Genomic DNA, 25,552 nt, shown 5'->3' on the forward strand with positions numbered 1-25,552 from the left:
GGAGCCCAGACACTGAGCTCGGCAACAGGGCTTCAGCCAGGACAGAAGGCGGACTCCTGCTCCCTCGGGGGAAGGGCCACCCCCCAGGGGTACAGCGCGGTTCTGGACATGCACACAGGGGCCGCCTCGTTCTGAAGCCCCGCGGCCTGGACCCGCTGTGCCCAGAGCAGGGCCGGGGGGCTCACCTGTGATCGCCCGGCGAATCTCGGTGGCCGCCGCCTCCCTCATCTCTAGTGAGGCCTGTTCACTATACCAGGCTGTGTGCGGCGTGCAGATGAGGTTCGGTGCGTCTTTCAGGGGCCCCTGAGCAAAGCTACACGGAGGTAAAAGCAGCGATGAGAAAGCTGCCCACACCCTCCCCGGCCCGCTGGCCCACGAGGCTCTGGGCCAGGCTCCCACGGGGCCGCTCTGCAACTTCAGTGCAGTTTTAGTATTTTCTTTATTGATTTTTTTAAAGAGAGAGACAAACATTGATGAAAGAGAACATTGACCAGCTGCCCCCTGCAACCCTTCCCCACATTGGGCACCGGGCACTGCCCCCACCGGGCACCGAACCGGCGAACCAGTGAGCCACAGTAGCCAGGCAATTTCAGTGTGGTTTTGTGCAGGGCTGGCCCGAGGGCAGAAGCCACACTTAGTAGACCAACCCGCCATACCATTCCTGCCTGCCCTTGCTGATTCCCGTGGGGACCCGGCCCCTGTACGCTTAGTGAGAAACCCCAGTCCTGAGAAGAACGGGGTCTGTGGCTTGGTCTCGTTTCCTACGCAGGCCCCTTGGGGAGGCGTCGCAGACAGCGTGGGACCAGGTGTGAACCGCACCACCTTCCAGGCCCACCTGAAAGGCTCCGACTCGTGCACGTCCAGGGCCGCCCCTCGTATCCTGCCTTCCTTGAGGGCCTGGGCTAAGGCTTTCTCGTCCACCAGTCCGCCGCGGGCCGCGTTCACCAGGAACGCCCCTTGCCTCATCTGCGGGAGGGAAGAGAGGCTCGTTGGCCAGAGGCTCGGGTGGGAGGCGCAGGCGCCGAGGCTGGAAGACGGCGGCAGCAGACCGGGCGTCCCGTGGGTCTGCTGTTCACGCGTGCAGCTGTTTGGGGTGGGGGTGGAGTTTGGCGGCAGCTGGAGACTGGTGGGAAGGTGGGACCCGTCTTGAAGACCAGGTCTGGTTAGGCCTGCTCGTCCGCCAGCTCTGTTGTCCCCTGGGGGGACTCTTCCCATCCCCTTTCATTTTGACAGAAGTTGCCAGCGTCCGAGGGTGGCTGCTCCCAATTACCTGCTTTATAGTAAAGTCATTGATGAGGTGGTGGTTATGCTCGTTGAGATTACAGTGCAAGGAGACGCAGTCACTCTGATACAGTAAGTCCTGTAGGGTGTAGACCCTCTGCACGCCCAGGGACCGCTCGATCCCGTCCTGCAAGTAGGGGTCATAGAAGATGACGCTGAATCCAAAGGCCTTGGCTCGGACAGCAACAGCCTGCCCCGTGCGACCTGTGCAGAGAGACAGTGTGCAGGTGAGCGGGTACCCCGGCCCGTGCTTGCCGTCCCCAGGGGCAGGGGGACCAACCAGAGGCTGCTGCCCCACGACCACTGCTCTCCAGGTCTCACCGGGGCAGCTTCCTGGCCGAGGCTGCAGCGCTCATCATATCTATTGGCCACCAGAGCTGTTTCCTAGGGAACTGCAGGCTCCTCCCCCAGCCCTGCCCATCACAGTATTCTCTCCATGTGCATTTCTGTGCTGTGCCCATGGCCTTCTTCACCGGGGCTTCACGTCTTTATTGCTCTCGGCGTCTGATGGAACGCTCTCATCACCACCCGGTGCGCGAGGGAGGAGCCAAACCAATCTGAGCCCTTATCCGGCCCGAGCACCAGTCACCGCGGACATTGCTTTGGTTCAAGGGTGGGGCCTCCTGCCCCTCCTGCCCGCTGCCGGGGCCTCCAAGGTAGAAACCAGTGTCACCTAACAGGACACCAAGCCTCCCCAATCCCCCAGTGGCCATTTGCACAAACCCCGGGTCCCCTCCTGCTCCCCAGAACAGTTTTCAACTTGAAAACAAAAATAGCTGGATGCTTGAACGGGCTGACTTGGGAAGAGCACAGAATAAGTCTGCATCTAAATCCAGTGCTCAAATGTACGGGGAGGGAGGACAAGACAGCCGCCTCCGACAGGAAACCCCGAGGGTGCCTGGGTGAACCATCCCCCGCCTGCTGAGCCACCACCTGTGACCTGCCCGCACAGGTGAAGGACATTCGTGCCAAGAGGCACAGCCGCAGGGCCATCAGCAGGTCACCCCTTTGACCCAGCAACGGGGGCCCACAGCCACACACCCCAGTGGAGAAGCGGAGGAGCGGGTGTGACGGATGGTGACAGGTGGAGGGGAGGAACCTCAGAGTGACCCGGTCCCCTTGTGATGTACGTGGAATATGGGACTAAGGACCCTGTCACGCGGCTGCGAGGAGCTCAGGCCCAGCAAGGCCCCTTCCCCCAATGTCTCGAGCTGTCCTTACTTCCACGTCTCAGCACACTCGAACGTGAGACCGTGAGACCCAAAGACTCAGTTCTGTGCCCAGCACAGCCTTTGCACAATGCCGTTCCCACTGGCCGGCCTCCCCTTTGAACTCCTGGACAGGGGCCCAGCCTGGGACCCCGGCCCACCTGGGGCTCTGCTGCCGCCGGGGCTCTGCCTCGGTTCTGGAAGGCCGGGGAGGCCTGGAAGGGTGGCAGCGTGTGCCCGGGTCCCAGTCTGAGTCAGCAGTGCTGACAGCGCAGGACTGGCCTCAATGCACTGGAAAGGTCCTCCAAAAACAAGGACGGTGACGGGCACGGCCAAAGCAGTGACCCCAGGAAGGACTCACTGTGATGGTGGAGTCCAAAGGCACTGCAGCGTCCTGCCAGCGAGGCCTGCCGTCACGTGACCAGGCCACGCACATCCCGAGGCCCTGTGTCCTGGCCAGAGCCCACCCAAGGCCCCTGCCCAAGCTGCGGGTCTGAGGACCATCCAAGTAAGAGCCACTTCCCAGAGCGCGGGAAACCCGGAGCTCCCAGCAGAGGGCGCTGCGGCGCTCAGCACGCAGACATCCCTCTGGGCCTGGAGTCCTGCCCCCTGCAGGAGGAGGAACCGGGGCTTCCTGAGCGTGACCACCGCTGCACTCTGACCCGGAGCCGGGGAGGGGTGCGCTCCTGGAAGAACCGGCTCCTGCCTCCTCCCAGCGGCCCCAGGCCACCCAGAGGCCCCACAGGTCAGCCTCCTGGAAGCAGCTCGGGCTGAGGCTGAAGCAGCCAGTTTCCAGGTCGGGATCTCGGCGGAGAGATCAAGCCCGCGTGGCCGACAGGAGGCTGCTTCCCACCTGGGCTGGTCTTGCCTTGGAGACCTGCCCCGAGTCCTCCACGGCCACAAGCTGCACCTCGCCTTGGGACAGCCCAGCCACCTGCGGGTGAGCTTTTCCAAGCCGATGACCTGGCCGTACCACCTCTGACACCCTTCAGGGACACCGCTGCCACCCCAGCCTGGCACTGGAGGCCTCCGGGTCTCACCCACTGCCCAGGTTTCCACTCAACCGACACTCTGCTCGAGTTCGGAGCCTGCTCATGGTCCCACAGAGCACCTCTGCCCAGGGCACCTGGCAGGCACAGCACCTTCCTGCTGCCCAGCACCCCCAACGAGACCCGTTCTTCCAGGAGCAACCCAGACCTTCCTTCCGGGCCATTCCCTGCTCAGCCGTTACCGCGACCTCACCCTGTGGGCGGGCGCTGGCCCTCTGTCCACTGCAGGGAACCTCAGCTCCCAGGGAAGGGCCGCCCCCGGGGGGCCGGGCAGAACAGCCGCACGTACCGAAGCCGATGAGGCCCAGCGTCTCCCCGCGGATGCGGGCTGCCCCCGAGGCGACCTCTCGGATCTGCTCGACGCTCTGCACCCGTGTGCCTTCCCGCAGGGCCTGGTACAGCCACGTGTTCCTCCGGTACAGGCTGAGCACGTGGCAGATGGTGGAATCCGCCGTCTCTTCCACCGCCGCCGATGGGATGTTGCACACGGCGATCCCTGGGAGGACAAGGGTGGGCCTGGGATGAGGACCCCGAGTTCTGTGGGGAGACCTGGGACCTGCCCAGCCAGCTGAGGGGCAGGGAGGCAGACCAGGCAGGACATGTGAGGCCTGCTTGTCACCCAGGGGCGGAGACTCTGGTCCTAATGCTCAGGCCTGCAGCCCCTACACCCACCGCCCCCCACTTCCCTCCAGGACGTGGCTCACCCCGAGTCCCCACTAACCCCACGTGCTGTCCACCCTGTGCTTTCACACCTGTCTCTGGGACATGAGCAGTGGGCAGCTAGCTGGAGGGCCAGCTCCGACCACAGCCCAGGGCCCCTGCCATGCATGGGACGGCGGGGTGATGGCCTAGAGCAGCCCAGGGTGCAGGGCGCCTCCAGGACCCCCTCCCGGGCTGGGTGAGGGACACTGGCTTTCTGTTCTGGGTCCTTTCAGAGCCTAATGGAACGAACAAGTGTCGGCTTGTTTGTAAAAAAGGAGACAGAAATGACACCAGCACCTCAACCCCGATGTGGGCCGAGACGGGGCCCACGACAGAGCCCAGCCCCACGTCCACACACCGCGCCCTCGCCACCGCCCTCCTCCGGCAGGAAACGAACGGAGCAGGCCCGGTGCCCACCTCTTCGCGACAGGAGCGCCCCAGGCGGGCAGCTGCTCAGGGCGAGCCTCGGCCTTGCCGGGAGGGAGGGTGTGCTGGGGAACAAGGCAGTGTCTCCAGCCCGGAGGGGTGAGGACCCGGCAGAGGCCGGGAACCAGGAGGCAAAGGGGCCTCCCCAGGGACGGCCACGGGGTGGCGGCTCAGAGGGAAGCATGGAGGGTTAGCTCGGCGAAGGCTCCGGCCCGCTGGCCAGGGACGGCGGGGGACACACACTGAGTGAGACCGGGACGGACCGGGCCCCGCGAGCTGGAAGCCACCACGTGTCAACACCCACACGGGCCTCCTTCCTTGTGACCAAGCAGAGTCTGGGCCGGACGGCAGCCTCGGGGTTGCTGCTGGAGAGACGGAGGTGCCAGAGGCCTGAGGAAACCCTTCGGGCGGCTGGGACGGCGCCCAGCACACGGTGCCCACCGCTCAGGCCCAGGGTGGCTGCACCCTGGGCGACAGGACGAGACCCTGGGTGAGGGACCCGGGCCCACAGCCTGCACGGAGAGCCAGGACCGAGGGCGGCATCAGCAGGGACTGTCCACCCCGAGGGCGCTGCACCCTCCCCCCAGGGGAACCTTCTCAGCCATTCCTGTCCGAGGGCGCGGTCCACCCCCGGGCGCTTCTCCCAATGCCCCAGGGCAAGCGCCGAGCACCAGAGCAGGACCGGCAGCCACCACGGGCCAAGGCTTGAGCCCAGCACAGCCTCTCCCCATCAGTGCCTTTGCCCTTTGCGGTGACCAGTCCGGACCCCAGGACAGCGGCTTGCGGGGAAGGCGCAGGGAGCGCTGGGCCCCCCACGCAGGTGCTGGCGTCGCCTGCCCCTCTGGGCGCAGGTGCCCTGGGCCTGACACGTGGCCCCAGGTCAAGGCCCTGCGGTTGTGCCCTCAGCCCCGAAGGTCTGCTGGACGGACGTCCAGTCTCCTCCAGCCTCCACATCGGGAAGCCGCCCTTCAGACCGGCCCAGCAGATGTCTCTCCAAGCAGCTCCCTTATCAGATGGGACCCAGATCAGTGGAAATGCCACAGAGAAAATGCACCTCTTCAGGGCTGTGGGCCCTGGCCGCCCACGTGGCTGCAGGGCCCCGGGGACAGCCCCGCGCCCAGGCCTCCGTCCCGCCTGGACAGGAGTGGCTGCTCCCTCCAGGGAACCCCACGGCAACGCCACCGGGGCCCTGCCAGGAGCCGCCTGGAGGGTGGGCGCAGGCACGGGCAGCAAAGGGAAGCGCGCTTGGGGCACCTCGTTCGGCGCGTGAGACCATCACCTGCTGCCTTGGAGCTTAGATTTCAGTACAAAGAACGTCTGTTTTCAAACAGAAACGTTCTTGTTGGTGCCAGGGGAAACGGAACATTTTATTTTATATAAGACTCGCCCCTGAAGACTCCTCCTCTGAGTTCCTTTGTTGCGACAGGGGGGCCAGGTCCTGCCAGGCCAGGGGCAGGCGCGCTGGGGTGGAGTCTATGGTCTGGTCTGGGGTGGCCCCTCCTCCTGTGCACGGCCAAATCGTCCCCCAGGGGGGCTGAGATGATGGAACCCCGCCAGGGGGACCCAGAAAAACCATGTCCGTCTCCTGAGCTATTGGTCTCACAGGCCCCATCGGGCCCAGCCCCCCACCCTGCTCCTGCCCAGACCCCTCCAGATAGGCGGTCAGCGACAGTCACGCCCTCAGCAGCCACGCTCAGCTGCTCATCCAGCCCTCCCTGGAGCTTGGTGGGGCTGAAAGGCTGGCCCGGGTGGGGTGGGTGGCAGCACAGCCTTAGGGTTGGGGGCCGTAAAGGGACCCCTAGCAGCCTCGTGCAGCCAGGGCACCTCTGCTCAACAGGCAGAGCAGAGCACACCCCCCAACACACACACAGCTGCCCCATCTCAAGACCAGAGCAAGCATGGTGGCCAGAGGGGCTTGCCTAGGGCCTTCCTGTGCCCTCCCAAAGAGGGCAGGGCAGCCGGGGACCTGAGCCCCTGCTGCTGCTGTCACGGGGCGCCCCCAGCAGGGCTGTGGGAAGCAGCTGCGTCTCTGGAATCCCCTCCTGCGCGGGTGGGGAGGGCCATTTGGATACTGTGTCATTTGCGGGCCATACAAAACGATCAACTTAAACATTACCCTGCTGTTTGGTCAGGGTCAGTCTGCTGAGGCTGGGACGTTGGCTGGTACTGGTTTCCAGGGCCTACGTGGCCCCAGCCGGACATTCCCGCCCCCGCCCTACTGGCAAGGGCTGGCGGAGGAGGGCCGGGCAGTGGTCCACCTGCTGGCCTGCGCGGGCTCCTCGGAGAGCTGCCCCAGGAGCCCTGGGCGCGTGCCCGGCACGGGCTCCCAGGCTGCCGGCCCCTCTGCAGGGCAGGGCCGGGCGGTCCGGCTTCAGGAGGCCCTGCCAGCCACACTCACCGAGCTCGCCCGCAGCCTTGATGTCCACGTTGTCGTAGCCGCTGCCGATCCGCACAATCACTCTGAGGGCCTTGAACTTCTCCAGGTCCTCCCTGGTGAGGGTGATGGTGTGGTACATCATGGCGCCGACGGCTTCGTTCAGCACCTGCCGGGGGGCTCCGGTCACCAACGGGGGTTTGGGTGCAGAGGGAGCCGGAGGAGGTGATGTGGGGGGGACGGAAGGGACGAGCGGGGGAGCTGAGGGTGGACACGGGCGGGCCCACCTTCTCATGGATCTCCTGCGTGGACTGGGCGTCACAGAAGGCCACCGTGGCCAGGTCCTTCAGGATGGGCATCTCCACGGTGCAGTCTCTGCCGTCCAGCAGTGCCACCAGGGGGCGGGGGTGCAGGGGGCCGTTCATGATCTGGGGGCGGATACCTGCGAGAGGGGAGGGCTTGGTGGGTGGGCACAGTGGCCTGTCCTTGTCATGGACAATGCCCAGGGCACCCCCACCTGCCTCAGGGCCCTGTGAGCTGCTCCCCCCTGGCTGTCCCGGGACCAGAGCACAGCTCACCCGGGAGCCATCAGGATGGGTCTGGGCCCAGCCAAGGACACCGAGTGAGTATCTCTGTGATGCCCGTTTGCCTGCTGGGCCTGTGAGGTGGGACCCAGGGCCTAGATGGCAACCTCGTGCAGCGACCAGGAGTGTGGTGGACCTGACTCCGTCGCCATGGGGTCCTCGGGCAAAGGGACCCGTTCAAGGCCACACTGCTGCGGCCCGGACCACAAGCCAGGCCCAGGCCATGGCCGCTCAGGCCGGAGCACTGCCCTCCCTGCTCCCCAGCACCCTGCCCTTCCACACGGGAAATGGGGTGCAACGGGAAATGGGGTGCAACGAGGGCAGGGCTGTGTCAAGGTCCCTGAATCCAGGGAGCTCCCATGTTTCCGAAGGACCACAGAGAGAACAGTGCTCCCAGGCATGGGGCCCAGAGCAGACCCAGGCAGCCGGGGCACAGGGCAGACCCTCCAGGGTTCCCGTGCCGACTGAGTGGTGCAGGTGTGTGCCCTCTGGGCACGGCCACACCAGGAGGCGGCCGGACAGGGGGACACACCGCCCAGGAGGCAGCAGGAGCCTGGGCACTTCCTCCCCCGTGACTGAGAAGCAGCCTCTTTCCAAGCAAACCACCCCTCAAATCCACACTGTGGTCGACCTTGGGTCTTGTGGGTCCCTCCTGACTGCCGACCCCATGTCGAGTTACGACCCACCCTCTGGGCTTTGGGAGGGACCCCGGCACTGGATGGCCAGGACGGGGCGACTCCGTGCGTCTCGTGAAATCAGAAACATTCAGTACTGCAGATGGCAGGTGAGAACAAAGGGCTCCCCACGCACCCCCACTTCCAGGTGTCCAGGTAAACTGACTGGCCACTGCCCCGGCCGGGCTCCGCCTGTTGCGTCCTTCCCCCCGCACAATGTCCACCGGTTCTCATCTCTGGTGGCCACCTGGGCACCAGGCGTGACGGGCTCCCATGGCCCCAGCCAGCCTCCGTGTGACCGGCCCACCTCGCACCCTCCTGAAGGGCCCTGCTGCAATCCGACCCCTGGGCTCGGGACCACACACCCGAGTGCGAAGCTGAGAGGCCCTGGCGCCCACACATCGTGCCGTGGCCCTGTCCCGAGGCCCACAAGCAATCATGGTCCCTCCCGGGGGACCCCCCTCTCCTGCCATCCTCAGGGCACAGGCCGCATGGCCAGCACCTCACTGGGGAGGCAGCTGGGAGGGGGGGCACATGCCAACTCGGGGTCTGCACACTGAGGCCCCTCCTCCAAGAAACGGAGAGCTGGGGCGTCCCTCCCACACACGGGGGCCCCCAGGGTGTGTCTGCAGGGCGAAGAGCACCCTGACCCCTCGCCGGGCACGGGCAGGAGGGTCGACGGGACAAGGTCTGCAGAGCTCACAGTCGCGAGAAACCCAGGTGGCTCATTAAGAAGTGACTGCACAGGAAACGCGACTGCCGGGCGTCTGGAGAGGCTGAGGGCTGTCACACAAGATGGCCATCCACAGCACGGTGCGCGCATCCGTTCCCTGGGAAACAGACTCCCGGTTGCCTAGTGATCGCCTCCCTCCCGAGGTGGGTCCAGGCTGGGCAAGAACGCAGCCAGGGCTGGTCCATGAGACCCACGGGCACCCTGACCGGGCCCCGGCCCCAGGGACTGGGCGTGCGGGTCCTGCGTGGATTCCTACTGTGACTGCATCAGGATACAGCCGACACGTGTGGGTCAGGGGCCATGCAAAATGGGGCACCAACTCAGGCTGGACCCCAGTGTGGGGGAGTGCCCCATTTTCCCTAGAGTCAGAAATCCAGGGGAGACCAAGGCACAGTGTTCACTGAGCAGTCGACCCACGCACCAAGAGGTCGCCGGTTCAGTTCCCGGTCAGGGCACACGCCCAGTCGATGTTTCTCACTCTCTCTCCCTTCCTCTCCCTTTCAAAAAAAAAAAAAAAAAAAAAAAATCAATAAAAACATAGTGACTGTACCCACCCGTCTCCAGAGGCCCCGGGAAGGTGACGCCCCAAGGCGGCCGCGGAGGGGCTGGGGTCCGCCCGAAGCTCCCCTCGCCTTCCCCGAGGGCGGCTCCGAGGGATCCCTCAAGTGTTGCTGAGTTTGCACAATTTTAAGGTAAAAATGAAAAAAAAAAAAAAAGCAGTTGCCTTGGAAGTCCCATCCTTGTCCCCATTTCGCCGAAACTGCGTCCTCTCCTCTCACGTTCCCCGGACAAACGCCTGCTCTCAGCCCCTCCCATGGAAGGTGCCAGAACCCCATCTGACCTTGTGCCAGAGACCCCCCTCCCTCCCGAGGAAGCTCAGGGCGGAGGCCAGGGCAGGTGACAGGGTCCTTGGGCGCCGGGTGGGTGAGCAGCGGAGCCACCTCGGACCCCGCCTGGCACGGGGCTATCTACCTCGACCCTGACTGAGGGCGACCCCAGGACGTCCTAAAACGAGACATCACTGCGGCCTCCTCGGCACCCGGCCCACCCCGTTGTCCCGCGAGGGCCCCAGCACCTGGCAGTTTGAGGCCAGGGGGACCTGAGCCGCGAACAGACTAATAACCACCGCACCAGACATGCTAAGAAAGCCATCGGGGAAGCTGGCCGCCCCGGGCCCGAGCCCTGGGCAGGGGCTCTGGGGTGGCCCACGGCACGCCTGGTTTAAGCCACCCGGCGGCTCCGATGTCTGGGTTCTCTGCAAAGCAGCTGGAGGCTCGGTGGAGAGACGGCCACCGGAAGGCCTTGTTAAGCAGATTAGCCTCTTAAAGAAAACATGGTCTTAATGAGTCATGGCCACCCCGAGAGCCACTCCCGGGCCACCTGCTTGTGGCTCGGGTGAGCAGGCCACGCAGGGAGCAGCCGTCTGAGCCTGGGGGCTGCTTGTTCAGCTCAGCGCAATGTGGAACAGCTGGGCCTCCAGAGACTCGCTGTCCCTCCAACAGGCTCCCAGAGCAACCAGGACCTGCTCCCGCAGCCGGGACCACGCACTGCGCACGCCAGGCGGGGCCCCGAACCGGGGTGTAGAGCCCACGCCAGGCGGGGCCCCGAACCGGGGTGCAGAGCCCACGCCATGCTGGGCCCCGACCGGGGTGCACAGCCCACGCCAGGCGGGGCCCCGAACCGGGGTGCAGAGCCCACGCCAGGCTGGGCCTCGAACCGAGATGCACAGCCCACGCCAGGCTGGGGCCCTGAACCGGGATGCACAGCCCACGCCAGGCTGGGCCCGAACCGGGATGCACAGCCCACGCCAGGCTGGGCCTCGAACCGAGATGCACAGCCCACGCCAGGCTGGGGCCCTGAACCGGGATGCACAGCCCACGCCAGGCTGGGGCCCTGAACCGGGATGCACAGCCCACGCCAGGCTGGGGCCCTGAACCGGGATGCACAGCCCACGCCAGGCTGGGGCCCTGAACCGGGATGCACAGCCCACGCCAGGCTGGGCCTCGAACCGGGATGCACAGCCCACGCCAGGCTGGGGCCCTGAACCGGGATGCACAGCCCACGCCAGGCTGGGCCTCGAACCGAGATGCACAGCCCACGCCAGGCTGGGGCCCGAACCGGGATGCACAGCCCACGCCAGGCTGGGGCCCTGAACCATGAAAGGGGCAGACACTTCTCCGACAGAACTAAAAACACAAACACCGTTTATCACTGGCTGAAATCATTCTTTTATACACACACACTGGCCCCTGGCTGCCTGGACACCAAGGACCCCTGCCTGCCTGCTGGACGGGCCCTGTCCACACGGCCCCTGCTTCTTGGTGTTCAGCCTCCGTCACCACCCTCACTGGCCCCAAGGGAGCCTCCTGTGTCCCTGGTGAGGTCCTTTGCCCTGAAGAAGTCCCTGATGTGTCCGGTCAGTGTGGCTCAGTGGGTTGAGCTCAGCCCCATGGCCTGAGAGGTCCTGGTTCGATTCCCAGTCAGGGCACATGCCGACATGCCGGGTTGTGGGCTCGATCCCCAGTAGGGGGCGTGCAGGAGGCAGCTAATCAATGTCTCTCTCACATCAATGTTTCTCTCTCTCTAAAAAGATAAATAAATAAAAACACATAAATGAAAGCAGCACCTAATGTTGCGGAAGCAGGTGCTCTCCACCCCCCGGGGCAGGCTGACCACCACCCACGCAGACCCGGCACAAAAGACCGTCTGGACTGACCAGCAAGAGGAACCACGACGGACATCACCGATCCAAGCCCAGTACACAGCGAAGCAGCCCAGACGGCGAGGCTCTGCTTCTATTTTTGGTAAAATGCTGTTTCCCCCAAGGCCTGGCTTCACGTGGGTGGTCCTGGAGCCCCGGCGGGAAGACAGGAGGGACAGAGCTCGGGAGGAAGAGCTGTAGCCTTGGGGCTTGGGGGACAGCCGACCTCCAGGTGTGTGGGGTCCCACTGGCTTCCTGACCAGTTGAGGTGCACAACTCCCAAATGGGGGGCAGTCCGTGGAGGGACAGGTGACTGGTATCCTGTACATGGGCTGGAGACCACCTCTGCTGCCCCTCTGGCTGGACACGCCCTCTGCGTCTTCTTTAACCAAAGGGTCCGGTGGAACGGAGCAGAACACATTCTCTTCCTGCCGTGCACCCTTTTCCGGTGGCAGCTCCCCCAAGCCTGCGCCGAGGCGGGGCCCCCCAGGCCGCCTGCTGACAGGACCCTGTCTGCCAAGCCAGGGCGCAGCCGGTCAAGCTAAGCCACTGCTGCTTGGCCGGGACCCCCACCCCAGCAGGCCGTGAGGTCAGCATGGGCGTCCAGCTGCCGCTCTGGTTCTGGGTCACGATCCGGGGACCCTGAGATTATAAACTCCAGGGCCCAGCTTTCAAAGTCCTGAGCTGCCCACGAGAGAGCTCGCCGGCAACACCCACCTGCTTTCTGCACCCGGGGGTCTCCCGCACCACCACTGAGGCTCAGTGCACCCAGACTGGCCTGGGCTGTAAACCGAACCCCGTGGCTGGCACTGCTGATCCCGGACACCTGTCCTTAGTTGACTCCGACACTGGACCGCATCATTAAAACCACGTGTGCCCCAAACCTGAAGACACGTGGAAACCAAGATTAGGGCAGCAGGTGGCACCCAGGCAAAGCCTCACACTGCCCCTGGCGCCCGTCTGGAGCACAGCTGTGCGGGCGCTTCTCCGGCCCTTTCTCAGCCAACCCTGAGCCGACTCTCTGGGGACGGGGAGGTGATATACACGCCCAAGATCAGACTGAGCAGGGTGGGCCCAGGACTCCCCGCAACTGGGGACAGCAACTCCATGTCCCTTCGCCACTTCTACCCCATCAGCTCCACTGCACACAGGTGCCCTGGACAGAGCCGCACAGCTGGCCGGCCCTGGTGGTCCCTCCGTGGGCAAAGGTAGGCCCCCCTCTCCTGCAGCCCGGCCGTCCATCCATTACAGGCAGCTGGAAACGCACAAAATCAAGAACCTTCCCCTGGGCTTTCTCACAGGAGGGGAGACCCTCCCCTGGGGGGGGTCAACGCTGGAACAGCTGGGGGGGAACTCATCCACGACGACTCTGAGACATCAGGAAAGACCCCCGACCTTCCTGGCCGAGCCCTGCCCGGCCCCGGCGCTGGCCCAAGTCCCTCCGGCCTGCTGGTGGCCCTGCACAGCCCTCAGAATCACGGAGACCGTACGGCCGCCCCAGGCAAGTCGGAGAAGCCTACGGGATGGTGACTGACCTGTGGGGTGCCGAGTCCCCACTTCCCAAAGTGCCCCAGGACTCAGCACCCCCCCCAACCTGGCCCAGGACGCTGGTCCGTGGCCGGTAGATAAACGCAGAATCGCGTCCTCCCACAACCACAGCAAAACCACGAGCAAACTACAGCACACACATCCTTCAGAAGCACCTGACGTCGCGCTGAATGGAAGTCCTACAACTACGGAACTAAAGAAGCCGCACGGAGACGGGTAGGAGGGCGGAGGGGACGGGCTGGTCCTCCTGGAGGAGTGAGGGGTCCCCGTCCCACAGCAGGCCCCAGCTCAGGGTTCCAGTGCCAGGAAGAGAGTCCCCATCACTTCTGGCTGTAAAAGCAGCAGAAACCGAGGCTGAGGCTGTGGGAGCCCCAGGCAGCTCCTCTTAAAGGGCCCGCGCGCAGACTTACTCGGACCCACTCCCTCCAGGCTCCAGCGTGGGGGAGGCAGCTTGAGAGGCACTAGAGATGTACCGGCAAGAACCGAGTGGTGCGGCATCAGGGGCCAGAGCCGGAGAGGCAGCTTTCTCCTGGACAGAGGTGCAGGCGGAGGCCGATGACGCCCATGTCTGGGACTCCAGCACCAGGCTCACCCTGGTTGCCCCGCCCTGGCGATTTCAGAGGCCCCGCCCCACCTGACCTTCGGGCCCACCCCAGCTGTTCCCAGGGGCTTTACCATAGGATCGGCCAGTCTTGGATCCTGCTTCAGATTTTCCTAAAATCTCTCAAACAAGCAGCATCTGGTCTCAGCGAGCCCCACACCTCTCGTTAAGTGGCGCCAGGCCTGGCACTAGAAGCAGCCTTGGTTCACAGCTTGGCTTTTCCTGGCCACCTCCAAGCCCAGCACAAGAAGCAGCTGTCTCCAGGCCACTGTAGCTTACGCTGGGCAGTGGCTGACCTGGCCCCAGAGCCAGCACACCCAGGGGACAGCTTCAGACCACGTTGAAGCACCACCACCCAACCACCTCCACAAGTGACACACTCAATGAGTGGGTGGACTCAGTGGGTACCAGAGCCCTGATGAAGTCCTGCTCTGTGTGGTGGGCCCTGCACAGCTGGTCTTCCAAGGTAGTCAGGGGCCAGTGGTCAGTGGGCACAGCCAGTCCTTGCAGCTGATCAGCCCGAGGAAATCCCTCCCATTGATGTGCCAACAGCAATCAAGACTCAATTACAACAGAAGGGTATAAAGTCCACACGAGGGGTGCACCTCGAGGGCCCAGCTGGGAGATCAGGGAGGCTGTGCCACTGGACCTACAGGACACCTACTGCAACAGGCCACCCCAGGAGGCTCAGGAGACATAGCAACTCTACCTAATACATAGAAACAATCACAGGGAACCAGCCAAAATGAGGAGACAAAGAAACATGTCCCAAGTGAAAGAACAGAACAAAATTCTAGGAAAAGAACTAAATGAAAGAGAGATAAGCAATCTAACAGATGCAGAGTTCAAATCACTGCTTATAAGGATGCTCAAGGAACTTAGTGAGAACTTCAAGGAACTTAAGGAGAACTCCAAGGAACTTAGCGAGAACATCAACAACATAAAAAAGAACCAGTCAGAAATGAAGGAGGCACTAACTGAAATAAAGAATAATTTACAGAGAATCAATAGTAGAATAAGTGAAGGCAAGAAGCAAACCATCAATTTTGAATATAAGGAAGCAAAAACACCCCATCAGAACAGCAAAAAGAAAAAAGAATCCAAAAAATGAGGATAGTGTAAGAAGCCTCTGGGACAACTTCAAGCGTGCCAACATTCGCATCAGGGGTTGCCAGAAGAAGAGAGAGAGCAGGAAGTTGAGAACCTGTTTTAAAAAATAACGACAGAAAACTTCTTTAACTTGGTGAAGGAAACAGGCATACAAGTCCAGGAAGCACAGAGAGTCCTAACAAGATGAACCCAAAGAGGCCCACACCAAGACACATCACCATCAAAATGCAAAAGGTCTAATACAAAGAAAGAATCTTAAAAGCAGCAAGAGAAAACCAGTTAGTTACCTACAAGGGAGTTCCCATAAGACTGTCTGCGGATTTCTCAAAAGAAACTTTGCAGGCCAGAAGGGAGTGGCAAGAGATATTCAAGGTGATGAAAAGTAACAACCTACAAGCAAGATTACTCTACCCTGCAAAGCTATCATTTAGAATCGATGGCCATATAAAGAGTTTCCCAGACAAGAAAAAGCTAAATGAGTTCATCACCACCAAACCAGTATTATATGAAACGTTGACAGGTCTCCTTGAAGGAGAAGAACAAAAATATGAACAATAAAATGGCAATAAATACGATATCTATCAATAACTGAATCTACAAACAAAATGAGCAAGCAGAACAGAAACAGACTTATAGATACAGATAAGTTTTTGTTGCTTGCCAGATGGGAGGGGGCTGGGGGATGGGTGAAGAAGACAAAGTAATTAAGAAGTACAAACTGGTCGTTAGACTGATGAACCTCAAAGGGAAAGGGGACAGGGGGTGGGAAGAGATAAACTAAAGAACTTCTACGCACATACGCATAACCAATGGACACACCAATAGGGTAGGAAAGACAGGAAGGATGCGGGATGGAGGAAGAGGGGGTCAATGAGGGAAAGGAAGACATCTATAATACATTCAACAATAAAGATGAGATTTTTTTTAAAAAGAAAAAGTTAAGGTAAATGGGATTAAGGTGGGCCCTAATCCAGTATGACCGTTGTCCTTGTAAGAACAGGAGATTAGAGGACAGAAGACAGACAGAGGGACAACGACGTGAGGACAGTGAGAAGGGTGCCGTCTGCCAGCCAAGTCGTCATCCCTGAGACACCTGATTTCAGACCCGTGGCCTCCAGAACGCCGGGGAAATCGATTTCTGTTGTTTAAAAACCGTCCCGAGAGGTCCCCTCTGGCCAGGCAGGGTCGCTCAGAAGTAGGAAGTGACCCCAAGGCCTTGGGGACAGGACAGAAAGCTGGGCCCAGGGGACCTCACACCCCTTAACCACCTTAGCCAGGAAGGACGGATGATGGACTGTCCCTCTGGTTTTCTTTGTTGATTTTAGAGAGAGAGGAAGGGAGAGGGGGAGAGAGAGAGAAACATCGATGAGAAAGAACATCGACTGGCCGCCTCCTGCATGCCCCCCACTGGGGATCGGGCCCACAGCCTGGGCATGTGCCCTGACCGGGTCAACGCTCAACCGCTGAGCCACACCGGCCGGACATCCTGCCCCTTCTCAACAGTAACCAGAAAGAGTCAGTCCACCAGGCCTCACTGGAGATGACAGAGCTGGCTGACCGGAGCACCCATGACCAAGCATTTTCCAAGAAAATACCCGGAGTGTTTACCCATGACCATGTGTTTCCTGGGCTTTCGATTAGACCGAGGGGGCGAGGTGTCTGCGGCCTGCGGCAGAAGCCGGGGGCGTGTGGCGCAGCCTGGAACAGCTTCGCGGAGCAGCCCGGACAAGCTGCTCGCCACTCCCGGTTCCCGGAAGACGCACTGGTCAGGCAACCACTGCCGAGCCGGTGACAGGCCAGCAGGGTGGACAAGGCCTCACAGGCGTGTGACCCCAGCACCGCCCACCGCTCTCTGGGGACTGCGTGTTGCCACCCACCCAGCAGCCACGCCGAGGGCCACGAGGACGGAGCAGAGTCTGTTCTCCAAACTGGAGCCTCTCCTGAGTGGCCAGGGACCCAGGAAGCTGCGCACCCGCCCGCTCCCGCCCCACCCCCGCACGGGGACCCCCAGTGGCAGCTGCTGGGTGCTTCTTTTCAGTGTTTCTCAAGTTCTGAAAATGTGCCCATGGCAACCACACGGGATGTTTGAGAAAAATGAAATGAAACAGAGAGAAGGAACAGGGGCCAGAGGGACCTGGCGACGCAGGCGCTGCACGCCCACGGGCTGGCCGCGGGTTCCTGGCTCCTGCAGCACCCCACTCCGCCAGACTGGCCCACCCGACCCCTCCATGGGAGCACGCAGGGGTCCTCGGGCACGGTCTGGGATGTGCAGGGGTGTGTGGGTTGGGGACAGCAGGCCCTTCGAAGAGCCCGACAGGCCGAGGACACGCCCCGCTTCCCGAGCACAGGAAGTGGCAGCAGCCAAGGGCGATGCCCAGCTGTCCCGTTCACCCCAGCAGCTGTGAACAGCCCTGCCCTTCAGGTGCGCCTCACCACTGTCCTCCTGGGGCCACGGAACGGCCACCTGGAGCCTCCTGGCTGTCTCAGCCGCCGGCTCATCCTTGGAATCAGGTGGACCAAGGCCCTGGGCGCCCCTGACGGATGAACAAGAGCCCCTCCCGAAGGCTCCCTGGCAGCCCCCGGATCATTTTCCTGACTCTGCTGCCAGGGCCAAGTGCCCAGACACACACAGCTCAGCCCTCCCTGCTTCCAGCCCCGGCAGCCACCAAGGCCGGGCTGGAGATGGGAGACGGCCAAGCCTTTTAGCAGACTGCTTTCCACGTAGCCCTAAAACCAAAAGGGAAGGGATTCTTTTCTTTTTCTTTACTGATTTTTAGAGAGAGAGGAAGAGAGAGGGAGAGAGAGAAACATGGATGAGGGAACACTGACTGGCCGCCTCCTGCACGCCCCCCACTGGGGATGGGCCCACAACCTGGGCATGTGCTCTGACCGGGAATCAAACCGGCGACATCTTAGTGCAGGGTCGACGTTCAACCACTGAGCCGCACCGGCCGGGCAGGAAAGTGATTCTTTTTTTTTTTTGTTCAGGTAGAGTGGGAGGGGGAGAGAGGAAGAGAGAGAGAAACATCGATGTGAAAGGGACACATCGAGTGGCTGCCACCTGCACGACCAACCAGGGCCGGGGACAAACTGCAACCGAGGTACGTGCCCTTAGCGGGAACCGAACCCGGGTCTCTCGGGACCGCAGGCGGACGCTCTAACCGCTGAGCCAAACCGGCCGGGCAGGAAAGTGATTCTTAAGGACCCTTTAACAGGCTCGCTGTCCAGTGGGCTGCTGGCCCAAGGCGCCGCCCGCGGGCCCCGGAGTGGCCAGGAAGCTGAGTTCCCAAGTACCACAGCTGGTCGGATGGCCCTCCCCGGGCGCTTTCCCTCCACAACCTTTTCCTCAAAGCTGAATGACATCGAAAGCACAGCCCTGTTCACAGGAAAACAGCAGAGCCCACCACAAAGCCGTATTCATCCCTTCAAATAAAAGGCATCTAACAGAACAGCCCCAGTGGGGAAGTCGCTGGGCGGAGAGGTCAGCTTCCAGCACTGCTGATGAAGGGAAAACGCAGCGGCCCGGCCCTGCTGGGCTGCCGGCGACAGCACTCAACTCTCCAGCAGAGCCTCTTCACCTGGCAAGCCCTCCCCGGGCCTGGGGCTCCCTCCCCCAGACAGGAAGTCACTGTCAGCGGCGGCAGAAGCCCCGCCCACCCAAACCCAACACAACGTGGACTGGCTGAGGCCCTGGTGGAAACGTTAACAACTGGAAGAGGACATGCCGGGCGCTGTCACAAGGCAGCTGAGGGACAGGGACAGAAGGGACAGGTTGAGAAAATAAGAAAGCTGACTGCAAACTCATGCTGCTGCTTCAGATCAGTGGTCAAGAGCAGGAGAAGGTCGCTTCTGAGTTGCTCAGACAAAGCTCCTGAGCGATGGGCTGGTAGGTCCCATCTCAGGCACAGTGTGAAGTCTTCAAGTGAGCTGTTTCCTTCTTCACTCTGGCTGCCAGGAAGCTCAGCGCCCTGCCTGCCCTGTGCACCGGGTGCGGGGGATGGACGCTGTGGACCTGGCCACCCAGCCTCCTCTCTCCATTCATGCAGTTTGCCCCTGGGTCGGAGCCATTCCTGAGAGCCAGGCTTCTTAAAGCCACTTAGGACCAAAGAACATTCCGCTTAATCACACAGAAGAAGTAATTTCCTTGACTCTCCCTGAAGGCAGCATGATGGGGAGGGGAGGGGAGGGGAGAGGAGGGGAGGGGCTCGGTGGGGCACCACGAGCCCAAGGGCAGCCCTGCAGGGCACCGGCTGGGAACAGGCGGCACCACAGAGTGTGCGCCAGTTCACGGTGTGATGTGGTCTTCAGAGCCCTCACCCCAACGTCACACTTGGGGACATGAGCCGCAGACAGTTCAGCTTAAAGGGGGAAACGCCAGGGTTCCCCCAGGACCATGGATGGGACAAACCCTGTTAAATACCCCCGAATGGTGGCAGCTGCTCTTGCTATGGGGCTGGGGGAGCCCTGGAATCTCTCAAGGCTGGTCCATCAGCTGCAGTCCTGGGGGAGGTGCACAGGAACCTGGGCCAGCTGCTGCCCCGCCCGACAAGGCGACCTTTTCGTATCCAGCCAGTAATGGGAAGATGCACTGCGCGGGCACCACGGCATGTGGGCACCTGGGCCGGAGCAGCCTGGACAAAGGGAGGCCGTGCAGCTGGAGAGCGGAGGGCCTCGGCCCCAGACCCCACCCCAACGTCCCTTCTCAGGCTGCTTCTGCTCTGGGGGTGGAGGGTGTTTGGGACCTCGCAGGGCCTTCTCCAGCCTCCCTTCAGCCTGATGGTGAAAGGGTCACCTGTCCCCCACGCCCAGCACAGATCCTCAAGGAAGCCAAAGACACAGGCAAAGTCACCAGGTGTGCACGAGCCCCACAGGTGCCACCCTCTCTTCTGATTCTGATGGGACTCGATTCTCTCCTGGGGGGATGTCCCACCCAGCAGACCAGGCATGCACACACTGCCGGTGCTACAAACCAGGGCGCAGTTCTAGCCCCCCAAACAAGGCCACGTGGTGGGGACAGGACAGTCCCAGCCACCAGCCTCCCCACCACAGCCTGGACGGAAGGAGCCACAAACAACCGCCCCCCGCCTTGGGGTCCTGGGCAGCACGCCCTGGCACCCAGAAAACGGGCTGGAAGGGGGGCACCAGCAGAGCGAGTGGGCTGGGCTGCAGCTCTCCATCGAAGCCTGGACACCGGGCAGCCCGCATCCCTGCCACACCAGCACAGGGAGGGCTCCGTGCCAGCAAACCCCTGGCCACCCGAGCCACGTGACGTGGGGGGGAGGGGTGCCACGTGACGCCCTTGCCGGAAGGGCCTGCAGCTTGACCAGTCAACCAGGTCAGGTGCGAGCGACTGCAGAGCCGCCGGTGACTCCATGGGCCCCTCCTCGCCTGGCCACCCTGCCCCGCCAGGTCCAAGGACCAGCAAACGGGAGCCTGTTATTTACACCAAGAAAGCCACCAGGATGAAGCCGGTAGCTCGTGGACAAACCAACATGTTAAAATAGCCAAAGTGCAAAAGAAGACAACCAGACAGGTGCACCCCAGCCGCCTGCAGGCACACTGGTCGTCCCTCCAAAGGGAGCGCGGAGCCTCCGCCTCCGGGGCTTCCCTGCCCCTCCAGTCGGGCACAGACCGAACTGAAGACTTACTGGTGCTGGCTGAGCCAGCAGGGACGGGGCAGCTCGATCTACAGGCCGCCACCTCCCATGTCGGCTCAGCTGGGCGGTGAGGTGCAGGTCTCCAGACTGGAGGTCGGTGATGCTTCCCCGACACGCAAATGCTGCCTTCCCGGGGGCAGCGGGCTCGCTGGGAGCACACAGAAGGTTCCCGCAAGTCCAGACCTGGCTACTGATGGATTCCGTGCCCGGCGTGCAAAGCACGGTCTGCGCAGGCTGAACGCTCCCCGGGAAGCCCAGCTCTGCCCCCCTGCCCCGACACACTGCTCCCAGGGAGGGTCAGGGCGACACACCGAAGGACAGCGTCGGCTGTGGCGCAGACCATTTCACGGAGGAATTTTTCTGCGGGCCGACTTCCGACCCCCTTGGCACTGGCTCGCGCCACGCAGAGGAAACAATCCAGAGCTTTCGGTCCGCAAAACCGTGCGCTCACCATCACACGCCGGACAACTTAAATTAACAGCACCCCCGCTCCACACCCATGCAACAGGGAATGTTGTCAGAGGCAGCAAAAATCAACAGAAAAGGAAGGAAACGGGGCAATTTAGCAGGTCCTCCTTCAGCAAAACCTTTCCAGGACTTCAACGAGGAGATAATCTTTCCGTGATTATGACCAAACCCTCCCGTTGCTTAGCAACACATAATTAAGGAATATGTTTTCAGATCCGCTGTGCAAGCCCGGCCATTATCAGATGAAATTACTGGAGCAACAAATGTCACCGCCATGCAAATCAGTTGGCTGAAGAGACAGAATGTTTGACTGGGAGGAAAAAAAAGCAGAAAAATTATCTGACTTCCCTTCGATCGTGTATGGATTTCTTTTGAAAGGCAAATAAAGCAAAAGAAATCCACACACAAGACAAAACCAGAATCTACAGTGAGAGACAACAGGAAAACCCAGCCAGCCCCTCCGTCTCCCTTTGGAAACAAGAAAAGTGCCCGAGGCCAGCCCGGCCCAGACGATCCCCATTCTGTCTGTTAGAAGCCAAAATGCTACCAGCTCCGCATGTGCGAGGAACAGTCTCAGGTTTGTCAGATCTGGCTCCCAGGACCCACCCAACGCTGTTTGAGGGGTCTTTTCACCCTGATTTTACCCTACAACAACATTCAAAAAAAAAGTTCATTTAAAAAGGAACCAATTTTACAAAATTATGTTGGGGAAGAAAGGAAGGCAAATTTATAGCTTCGACAGTCGGTAAAGACACCTGAAGTTTACCCACAATGCCCAGGGCACGCACAATGCATCGCCCTGGGCCACCTTCCGAGGACCACCTAGGACCCCCTATTTCCTCAGCTGGGAATCCAGTCTTCCCCACCAGAAAGCAGGGTTTCCCCGTGTATCTGCCAACACGCTAGACTAACTGCTTTTGAAACGGGGAGTTTGCAGGGATTTCAACATCTTGCTTTGCTGAACGCCCGCCGTCCTCAGCTCGACGAGCCTTAGCCCTGCCTCTGCCACCGTGCAGACCCTCGGGGCGTCCCCACGAGGCACCCCTCCTGGGAGGCGCCGGGCAGTGCCCTGCCTTCCCCAAAGCCACCCCAGGAGCGGACAGTTTGGGTCTGTCCAGAACGCTGTCCAAGTTTCCCCCAGAAACACAGCCCTGCGTCGTCACCGTAAAGGGAAATCCACACACCAGCCTGAGCTCCACTAGAGAATGAGAAGGCAAGGAGGTCCCAGGGGGCCCGTGTCCACCGGCTGGACTGGGCGCTGGCTATGGTGCCTTGCGGGGTGTGCGCTTGTGCGCGTGTGTGTGTGCGTCAGGGTGTGCGGTCCCCAGGCTTGGCCTGACAGTGACAGGAATGCAAGGACCCACCGTGTGCTCAGACCCCTGCCCTCCTGTCCCCTCAGCACCCCTTAGCAGGAAGGGTAGGGGCGCGCGCATTACTTGGTTCTGGGGCGAGCATGGTGGAGACGATGATGGGGGCCCCCGTCCGCCGGGCCACCTTCTGGTAGGGCGAGTGAGGCATGTGCAGGCTCTGGCTGGCTGGCGGCAGGGCAGCCGGCTCCAGGGGGACACCGGGCTTCCGCTGGGGCTGGGTGCCGCCGTGGGGGCTGGGCAGGGGCACCGCGGCCAGGCTCCGCTCCCGCTTCAGCAGCTCCATGGGCACCGTGTACGCCGTGGAGTAGGCTGTTCTGGGGCCTGGGTGAAGGGGGGCCGCGGGGCCCGGGTTCGTCAAGGCCACTCCTGCCTGCGGGGAGAACGTGGGGCCCAGCCGTGCTGTCAGGGCACAGGGGGTGGGAGAGCTGTACCCAGAGTTGGAGGAGAAGTGGGGGGCTTGGGCAGCCACCCCAGCAGAGTAGGCGGCTGCCGTCTCCAGGAGGTGCTGGGAGGGCGCACTGGAGGGGCGGCGGGAGGGGTCTCCAGCGCGGGAGGCAGCTGCCGGCAGGGGCCCCCCCTGCTGGGGCGGCAGGCCCACGGTGCCCAGAGAAGACACGTCCCCGTGGAGCTCGCTTCGGTGGCTGAAGCTGCTGGAGCGAGTCCGGGGCAGGGCGCCGCCCGCCTGGCCCTGCCTGCGCAGCTGCATCTCGGTCCTGCAGTTGCTGACCAGGCGGCTCAGGACGCGGGCCTGGCCCAGGTTGGGTGCCACACACTTGATGTCCGCAGCCTCCATCGTGGCCAGGACGGCCGGGCAGTCGAAGCCTTGCTGGAGCAGGGCCGCCAGGGTGAGCTCCGCCACGCCCTCCGCCCGCAGCAGGGCCAGGAACTCGGGCAGCACGCTCCTCTTGCCCCCGGGCCCCTGGAAGGTCAGGTCGGCCTCACAGTTCCCGTAAGCCATCTTGGAGGGGATGCTCTCCTGCCCGTAGCCTCGATTTAGGGTACCTGGGGCTGCCCCCGGGCCACCGTCAGAGGCAGCAGGCCCGGTGGGGTCCACGACCAGGCACGTGGGGGCCGCCTGCCTGGTGGGGACCGGCTCCACAGGCCTCTCGCCAACGTCATTGTAGACCTGGCCAGCGGGGTAGGTGGGCGCCTCTGTGCCATACCTGCCAGGGGCCGGCTCCCCGGCGTAGGGCACAGGCGAGGGGGCCCTGCTCTGTGTCCGCTGTCCCAGGGCGATCACTCTACCTGCGGGGTCCCGGTACAGGTGTGCCGCATCCTGCAGGGCAGGGGCCTGGCCTTGCACCTGCCCCCATGCCACCCTGTTGCCAAGCACACCGTGGCCGGGCAGCGAGCGGCCGACTCCGGCGTCCCGGAGGTGGTGCGGCTCTCTAGGCACCTGAGCGGCTCCGGACGGGTCCCCGTAGTAATCCCGCCGCAGCAGGGCGCCATGCGCGGACATCACCGCCTGCCTGCTGTCGTAAAAGGTGAAGTCGGGCACGGAGCTCTTCCTGCCAGCCACCGAGCTATAGAAGGCCTCGTGGCACAGGTCGGGCGCCGGTTCACACCAGGGCCCCTCTCTGCCTCCGTCGGTCAGGGAGCTGCTCCGGCCCGGAGCCTTGGCCATCTCCCAGGGGCCCTCGTACCAGCCGGCGGCATCCCAGCTCTGGGAACGGCCGATGCTGACATTCCTGCTGGGCACCGGCATGGGCAGGCAGCGCCGGCCAAGCAGGCGGAGGAGGGCTTCCTTTACGAATCTTCAGCTGCGCACACTGAAAACCGCCCGCTGCATCCAAGCCCTCGCGCTGTGGCAGGAACAACCGACTGCGGGTTTCCTATTGCAAAGGGCGGCCTAAATTATTAATCCTCGAAACCGCGGCAGACAGAACTCGGCCCTCGCAGGACTTCGCCTCCCTCCCACCGCGGGGCCGGGGCTTTTCTCTTCAGTCCCAGAGAGGAGGCTGCCCGGGCCGCAGCCCCGCCCGCTGGGCTCACATGGCCCTCGGGGAGCTCAGCCTGCGGATTAGGGGCTAAATAAAACCCCAAAGCTTTTGTTCCACGTGACATCTCCAGACTGCGGCCGCCGCGGCCCTACCCAGGCCTCCCGACCTGGGGGTGGGAATTACTTTCACTCGAAAGCCCTGGCCTAGCCCCCTCGTCCTCACCAGGGTGCTTCCTAGGTGGGCCCCCCTCCCCCCCTAGAGGGGCCTGCTCCCACCCTGCCTCCGATCGCCTCAGAGTGACAGAAGGAGAGGAGCAAAAGATGGCTTTAATGTCGACTCCATCTTAATCCACCCTGATGAAATGTTAATCCATCGCACACGGCTAAGAACAAATTAAATGTGACGGGCAGGCAGGATGAAAAGACAACAATCTCATGCGGTTCTAGAACACGGGGGTCCCCGAGAAACGAGCCCGGCCTGCAGCCGACCCCGAAATCTGGCTCTGGGATGACCCCTCGAGGACGGACCCACTGAGCTGCACACTCGGGTCCAAGAGGAGTCTCTTCCTTACTCCCCTGAAACAGGGCCCCCGCTGCCCGGAGACACAAACCCCCGAACAACACGGCCGCCTATGAGCGCGTCTCCCCAAAATCTGTTTGAAAGGGAATGACTGCAGCCGCCGGGGCCTGGCTTAGACTGTGGGGGTCTCTCCCACATTCCCACAGATTAAGCTCTTACGGCCCACTAAGGACTTAGGTCCAATAAAGACTTAGGTCCACTAAGGACTTAGGTCCAAACAGGAGCCTGGAGACGGCTCTTCAACCTATGGATGGGCCCCGAAGCCGCAACCCCACTGCCGCAGGATTTCCATGGCGAAGGGGGCCCAGGACAGGGAGAGCTGGAGTCAGGGAGGTCCAGGGTGGCCTTCAGTTACAGCCCCGCAGAACGACACGAGGTGCCTGGTACACCCAGGGGTGTTCCGTCTTCACCCACGCCTCTCTCGATCCGAGATGCAGCTGGAATCTTTAACTAAAGAAAAAGGCCAGTCATTCACAAGGATCCGCTTCTGACAAGAGAAACACTGAAGGTTTGCTCCGAGGGCAGAAAGTGGGTGGGTGCGTCCCCA

The 25,552-nt window shown here is 62.3% G+C and overlaps 1 protein-coding gene across 5 annotated transcripts in view; it reads right to left on the reverse strand.

Moving 5' to 3' along the window:
- The window catches only part of CTBP2 (C-terminal binding protein 2), a 141,005-nt gene that overhangs the window by 2,765 nt on the left and 112,688 nt on the right, over positions 1 to 25,552 (reverse strand). For 4 of the 5 annotated variants that reach the window (XM_036265879.1, XM_036265882.1, XM_036265881.1 and 1 more), the window contains 6 exons: positions 7,328 to 7,482; positions 7,065 to 7,209; positions 3,828 to 4,034; positions 1,271 to 1,485; positions 836 to 966; positions 186 to 313 (listed from right to left, as the gene is read on the reverse strand). In XM_036265879.1, coding sequence (XP_036121772.1) covers positions 186 to 313; positions 836 to 966; positions 1,271 to 1,485; positions 3,828 to 4,034; positions 7,065 to 7,209; positions 7,328 to 7,482 — 981 coding nt within the window. Of the gene's footprint in view, positions 1 to 185; positions 314 to 835; positions 967 to 1,270; positions 1,486 to 3,827; positions 4,035 to 7,064; positions 7,210 to 7,327; positions 7,483 to 22,552; positions 24,421 to 25,552 lie in introns of those variants that run through there. The other variant, XM_036265878.1, reaches the window with a different exon arrangement.

The sequence above is a fragment of the Molossus molossus genome, unplaced genomic scaffold, assembly GCF_014108415.1.
Source record: "Molossus molossus isolate mMolMol1 unplaced genomic scaffold, mMolMol1.p scaffold_m16_p_17, whole genome shotgun sequence".
Taxonomy (NCBI): domain Eukaryota; kingdom Metazoa; phylum Chordata; class Mammalia; order Chiroptera; family Molossidae; genus Molossus; species Molossus molossus.